This window comes from Cynara cardunculus (assembly GCF_001531365.2).
Source record: "Cynara cardunculus var. scolymus isolate 2C chromosome LG 2, CcrdV1, whole genome shotgun sequence".
Classification (NCBI taxonomy): Eukaryota; Viridiplantae; Streptophyta; class Magnoliopsida; order Asterales; family Asteraceae; genus Cynara; species Cynara cardunculus.
This window is the reverse complement of record NC_037529.1, coordinates 16458171-16464903: the sequence shown is the minus strand read 5'-3', so window position 1 is coordinate 16464903 and position 6733 is coordinate 16458171. Positions and strand designations below refer to the sequence as shown.

At 34.4% G+C, this 6733-nt stretch overlaps 1 protein-coding gene across 2 annotated transcripts; it reads right to left on the bottom strand.

The window, feature by feature from the left end:
* Positions 1 to 830: 830 nt before the first annotated feature.
* On the bottom strand, positions 831 to 3909 carry LOC112506539 (auxin transporter-like protein 2). Of its 2 annotated transcripts, XM_025110659.1 has the most exons (9): positions 3726 to 3909; positions 3452 to 3651; positions 3189 to 3374; positions 2991 to 3103; positions 2678 to 2861; positions 2220 to 2317; positions 1730 to 1937; positions 1390 to 1647; positions 1069 to 1278 (listed from the first exon to the last, which is right to left on the bottom strand). In XM_025110659.1, the coding sequence occupies exons 2-9, from the start codon at positions 3632 to 3634 to the stop codon at positions 1069 to 1071; spliced, it is 1440 nt and encodes a 479-aa protein (XP_024966427.1). In that variant the 5' UTR covers positions 3635 to 3651; positions 3726 to 3909. The 2 variants fall into 2 exon arrangements, with proteins under 2 accessions (XP_024966426.1, XP_024966427.1); XM_025110658.1 differs by lacking the exon at positions 3726 to 3909 and having other exon boundaries at positions 831 to 1278; positions 3452 to 3673.
* Positions 3910 to 6733: the final 2824 nt, after the last annotated feature.

Genomic DNA, 6733 nt, shown 5'->3' with positions numbered 1-6733 from the left:
GTCCGTCCCTATACGACCCCCCTTGACCATACCTTTAAACCCTGTGACCATATCTCCTAAAAGATTGAAAATTATACTCGTTTATGTTGGGGTTTTGTCCAACCCATTTGCGTTTGGCGATATGCGATGAGCATCTTCACCAATTTGACGATTATTTGCAACATGTGCGTTAGTTGTTTGATTTCAATTGCATTATAGGTGATCACGTGACGCAGCCATGTGAAATAATTGGGTCCATGCCCCCATTCCTTCCGAGATCCAAATACACTTCTTTCTTCCCCAAATGTCAAACCCCATATCACGTTTATTAAAATAATTTATATTAGTTTACCTAAACACTTACTCTGTAAGCATTTATCGGTAAAATTCAACATTATTGCTTATTTAACAGGCAAAATTTTATTCACTAAAATGTATCGTATGCAACAATTTATCCCTGTAAGCGCTAACCATGGTAAAAGTCTTTGTCCTCACTTACCAGATAAGACTCGAGATTCTTGATTTCGCTCATATCATGTAAGATTAGATTGAAAATATATATATATATGAAGAGGGTACGTGATGACGTAATTGTTTAATGTATATATAAATAGGGACTTAACAAACATGGTAAAAGTCATTGTTCTCACTTACCAAATAGGACTCGAGATTCTTGCTTTCACTTTTATCAGGTAAGATTATTAGTTTGTCATATTCATCCAATAAAGTAAATTAACTTGGTAAGCATTTATTTAGATAAACGTTTAATAAATACTAAACATAAATAATCTCTTCTTAAGCATCTTTATTCTTCAAATAGTTTTTCTAGTATATTTAATGTACTTTAAACAAAAGGGGAATAATATGTAGTATTTAATTAATTAATTAGAATCATCACAATTCATCACCCTATTGTTTAAATCTACATTTAAATTCATAAAATCAATTAAAAGACAACCCAAAGAAAAACACCACATGTAGGGAAAATGATTTATACTCCCCATCTATAATACAAAAATATCGAGACACAAAAGAGATCCGAATGCAATTAGTCCGAACTCGATCCACACCGTTAGGCTCCGAATCAACTCAATGTTTTGGTGGTGGCGGCACCGCCGGCTTGCACTGGTAGCACTTGGCAAACAGACCGAATGTATCAACTTGTCTTACAAAGTTGGTCATGCTGGCCCATCCACCAAACCCGAACCCAACCACGAGTACCCATACAACCACAAATGCGTTGATCACAAACATGGCCGTCCAGCTCGGTAGGAATCGAGGAGGCTTTTCTGCCGCATTCTGAAAACAAATAAACGTTACAACTATTGACATCTAAAGACCAACCAACGAGATAAAGTCAAGATCTTGAAAACCATAATGCATAATCACTCCATTTTGGTTTTTTTTTACCTCGCGAGCAGAGGCTTTTCTGTAGGTGAGCATATGTGCAAGAGCAGGGATGATGTAAACTGTGAAGCTGACCAAAAGTGCCCCAACCGCAGAATTGATGGGTCCGAAAAAGGGGAAGATAATAGCCAAGAACCATATGGGTACGACGACTGGAAGTCGTGCCAGTGCTCGTAAGCAAATGCTCTTCGTGTCATGCATCCCGATCACCTTTTCCCACACGAAATACAAAGGCGTGCACGCAAATCCAAATGTAATAAACTGTCCACCAAAACCCTTTTGTAAGAATATACTTTCCCTAAAAGCATTCATCAAAGAGAGAAATCACATATGGTAATTGCACCTGATGAATGAGCATGAGAATAACAGCGGCATCACGCCATCGAGTCTTTGGAAGGAGGGAGAAGGCGTTGGAATGGTTAAGAAGCTCATCGCCAAAGGCCCAGTAGACGGCAGACGACGAGGGAAGCGTTAATGTGAAAACATAAAGAGTGGCAAGTAGATAAATGTGCTTGAATTTTTGGGGTTTCCACATAGCATGCATAATTTCCCTGTGAATTAAATAATTAACAGAATCAGCTTATCTTGATTTTAAATCCACTTTTAATTTGAAAAAGGAAATAAGATCTCCGTATTAGTGTCTTTTCGGGTTCAGTTCAAAAACACCCAGGCAAAAGCTGCGAATAGAAGCAAATTTTAGAAGAAGAAAAGTTACTTTTACACCCATTTTCAAAATATACTAAGCTCCATTATTTAATAATAACAAGTTATTATAAAACTAAATATTTAAATATTAAATAAATTAGAATAAAAGATATATTTGGCATACTTACACAGTGACAGCATGTCCACCAAAGGTGTACAAAATATTGGTGGCTCCGGTGAAATACAAGACCAGCTTATTGGGACCGGTGTGCTGAACCCCATCAACCTAACAACAAATAAAATAGAAACATATGAAAAACCCAAAACCACCTCGATTTATCTTTCCAAATATAGCAACTATTCTACTGCAGTGTGCAACAAGGACTTGTTCATCCAGCATTTTCAATTTGTACAGCAATAACCTTAGATCTAGAGACATGGCAAGTAGAAAGGGTATTACTGTGATGTTCTTTCCAAAAACAGAAAGTATTACTGCGTGCGAGAGAATATATACACATGTTAACTAGTTAAAAGCAATCTTGAGCAATGGTGCTATGAGAACTTGTACATCAGGCATTTGAGGTCTGAATGTGTATATATATATATATAGCAGTTCATTTGGATTATGGAAAAATAGAAAGTGTACCTGGCCATGGACTAAAGCTGCAATGGCCATGTACCAGGCAGTGTAAGTGGTCATTCCAAGGCCAAGAAAAGACCAAATCCTGTAGTTGTGGAATGAAGGAATGAAGACAGTGGTGGCACAGCATGCTCCAAATATATACGTCCATGTCCTCTTGTCAAGATGATCGTTTATGTAGTATATGTTGCTGTCATATTCCACATAAATAACCATCAACAAATCATATCTTTATCAACATGAAACCAACAACTTTCCAAAAATAAAGATGTACCCAGTAATACATTTGATGGATTTCAGCTCAAAAACAAAGACATACCTTGCACAAGCTATAAGCTGTATGACAGAGCCAAAGAGAAGAAAAGTGCAATTGAATGCTAATCCTATTGCTTTCCAGTAAGGGCCCAACAATCCATCAAGAACTTCAAACCACTACCAATAAAAATAATATTGGATTTAGTTTGGTTTTAGTTATGAACAATTGAGGAACCAAATCAAATCGATTAAGCACATATACCTGTATAACATGGTTTTTGAAATTCACATTTTCCTTCTCTTTCCTGCTTCTATACTCAACATACAGCACACTTATAAGATAAGCAGTCCAGCTGCCAAGAAGACCATAAAAAATCTGAAGAACAATCCCTGATGTCATTCCCAATTGAGAAAAGGAGTATGGTAGTGTTAACAGCACTTGTGCCACCTGCATAAAACACATTTGCATTTAGTTTTTATTCCATCTAAGAATCTGATGATTGAAAATTTGTTATTGGGTCTTACTTGATTTGAAGAACAACTGAACCAAGCATCCCAAACAGACCCTCCATGCCACAGCAAATTAGTCATGTTTAACACAGAGTGATCTTCCGATTCTGCGCCTGCTTCCTTCCGTCTTCCTCCATTTTCACCCTCATTGAAATCCGATGGAACTATCGATTCCTCTGCTTGCTTTTGACCCGGCATTTTCGAGGTAGATCTGTCTGCCATTAACGTAAAATAAGAAACAGAAATCCCAGATCCAACCAAACAAAAAACAAAATTGAGCAGTTCAAACCTCGAATGGCGAAATACCCAGATCCCAGAAGATGCAAATCAAGTTTTGGATTGTTGTACAACGAATGGAAGTTATTATATAGAAGCAGGGGAAAGTGTTGTATGTATATATGCAATCAATTATGTCTGTATTTGAGCAGTTGAGAAATAATTGCAAAAGCGGCCGCTAAAGGGAAATGATGGAGTTAAATGCGTTTGATCCTTTCCCAAATTTGCGCAGAGAGGGACGGCGGAGAAAGGCGGCGAGTGAGGGCTCGAAAACAGTGGCAGCGGCGGTAGGAACAGAGACTCTCTCTTCAGAGGCTTTAAACACAAATCTTGAAAGAGAGAGAGAGAGAGGGGAAGAAAAGGAGGGACCTTTTGATTGTATTTATGTGTGTGTGTGTGTGTATATATATATATATATAGAGGATTATAGAAAACCAACTTTCCGTTTTCTTCAGCTTTTGGACTACAGCTTTTTTTATTTTCATTTTTTAATTAGATTCTTTATAATTAAGATTTCGTATTAATTAATAAAATCAATAAATATTTTTAATAAATGCAAACCAAAAGAATTTAGGGACCCATTTCAATGTGTTAAGCATCTCCAGCTATGTTTTTAAAAAAAGTAACTTAGTAATTTTTGGTTCTAACTAGGGTGCTTAAAAACCTCAAATAACTTAATTCGAAGCAACCTGATTATAATCGAGTTGTAAAATTTTTAAATCGTAAGTATTTGATTGATATTGGGTTGTTATTATTATTTGAACTTATCTCAACCAGATGAACCTGATATTCTTTTATTTTTTGGATTTAATATGATTGTTGAGTTTATATTAATATATACATTAAACAATTACACTATCACGTACGCTCTTCATATATACATATTTTCAATATGTCCTTCATCTCTATATAACTCGTTCATATATATGTTCAGTAACTGTGAACGTATATATGTAAATTGAGAAAATTAATTGAATATGACATACGTAATAAGTATGGATAAGTTGTATCAAATGGTTGATTATGAAAAAGAAATTATGAATAGAGAAATAACATATTCAAGGTTAGAAGAATATTTTAATATATCAAAGTATTAACCCGACTAATCCGATCAATCCGTTATTATGATTTAAGATATTTATAACAAATCAGATTTTTTTTAAGAAAATCTATAATAATCGTTTTTTATTGCATTATTTTTTTTTTTTTTACAATTATAACAAATCAGGTTTTTTTATTTTATCATTTTTCAGAGTTATTATGATTTAAGATATTTATAACAAATCAGATTTTTTTTAAGAAAATCTATAATAATCGTTTTTTATTGCATTATTTTTTTTTTTTTTACAATTATAACAAATCAGGTTTTTTTATTTTATCATTTTTCAGAGTTATTATGATTTAAGATATTATCTTACCGATTCTTTTTTTCAGATTTTCAGAATTTTTAATGGTTTTTTCATGAGTGATGATTTTGAGTGATTTGATCCGGTTTCTATGATTAATGAAAACAAAATAAAAATCTTCCACAAATAAACAGAAAAGTTAATGTTGATCTCAAAATACAAGATGGTTCCTTTGATAACGTGTGCTATTTTGTGATTTCATTCGGTTTCTATTATTACAGGTTCCATTTTTGGACGAATTTGCCCTTCCGGGCTATTTTTATTAATTAACGATATTAAATTTTAATTTTTATCAACTCAATTAGATCTTGATAATACGTCGATGAAATCTATGGATGGAAAGTGGGTTGCATAGTTTGTACTAATGGTTTGGTTTGCAAAATAGACAGCCCTATATGTATGTATGCATGTGTATATGTATGTGTGTGTATATATATATATATATATATATATATATAGGAGGAGACCTTTGTGAAAACCCATGGGTTGACTTATTTTGACGGACACTCTATACTAATGGAGTTAGTTAAATTTTGGTTGAAAATCTGGACTTATAGGGTTGGTTATTTTTTTCCGAACTTTTTTTTTTAAATAATCAAAATATATAGTACACTTATTTGTATCTTTAAACCCTTTTAACAAAATTACTTTATGAAAGAATGTTTATAAACTAAATTGGAAACATTGTTTTTGCACACACACCCTAATAATCAATTTTATTACGTCATAAATGAAATTTTAGAAATAACATTGTGAGTGGCCATTTGCTAACAACTAAAAATCACTATAAGGTTAACGTAAATCACACTTATGAAGAAGTGAGTTTAAACTCTCAAAATATAATGCCAAATTGTATTGTTTATTTCCATTCATTTTAAAATGGGTCTAATCGCTTTTAATCATAATGAGATTTGAATATTAATTAAATCTTGAAACGTGGTGTATTTCGTTTATCCCACATTAGTTAGAAGATGGTGAAATTAAACAATAATATGCGTATTTAGTAGGAGGCAAAGCTTAGAAACTCATTGGGTTGGCTAATTTTGGCCGATTATCAAGACTCTTTGTTGTTTTCTATCGATCCACTTTTTGTAAAAATCAACTTATATAGTACAACTATTTAACGTCCACTAATTGCAACTTTTAACAGTTTTATTATAGTACAATCATTCTTTGTATATTTATATATGGTTGGGTTCAAGTGAGAAGAGTAACAGGAGATATTCACCCTTGAGTCAATCCTAATTGAATGTCAACACTGATGAGGTGTACCGAGATGCACCGGATCAAATCCTTTCTAAAGCGCAATTTGTGGGTGCGCATGAGATTAAAGGTGATCATGGGTTCAGATTGTCACTAACCTAACCCCCCTTCCCACCTATACCACCCTGCCCCTAACCTAACCCCCTCCCGCCACCTACACACCACTATTGTCACTTTCACAACCTTCATTCACCCGCACCACACCCTACCCCAACCCACCACGAAACACCATGCCACTATTCTTGCCGTCATACTCATTCACTCCTAGCCCTAGCCACCTGACCACTATCCCACCACTATCATCGCCGCAGCTACCAATACATCACCTACCCTGCCCCCATCCCACCGTCCC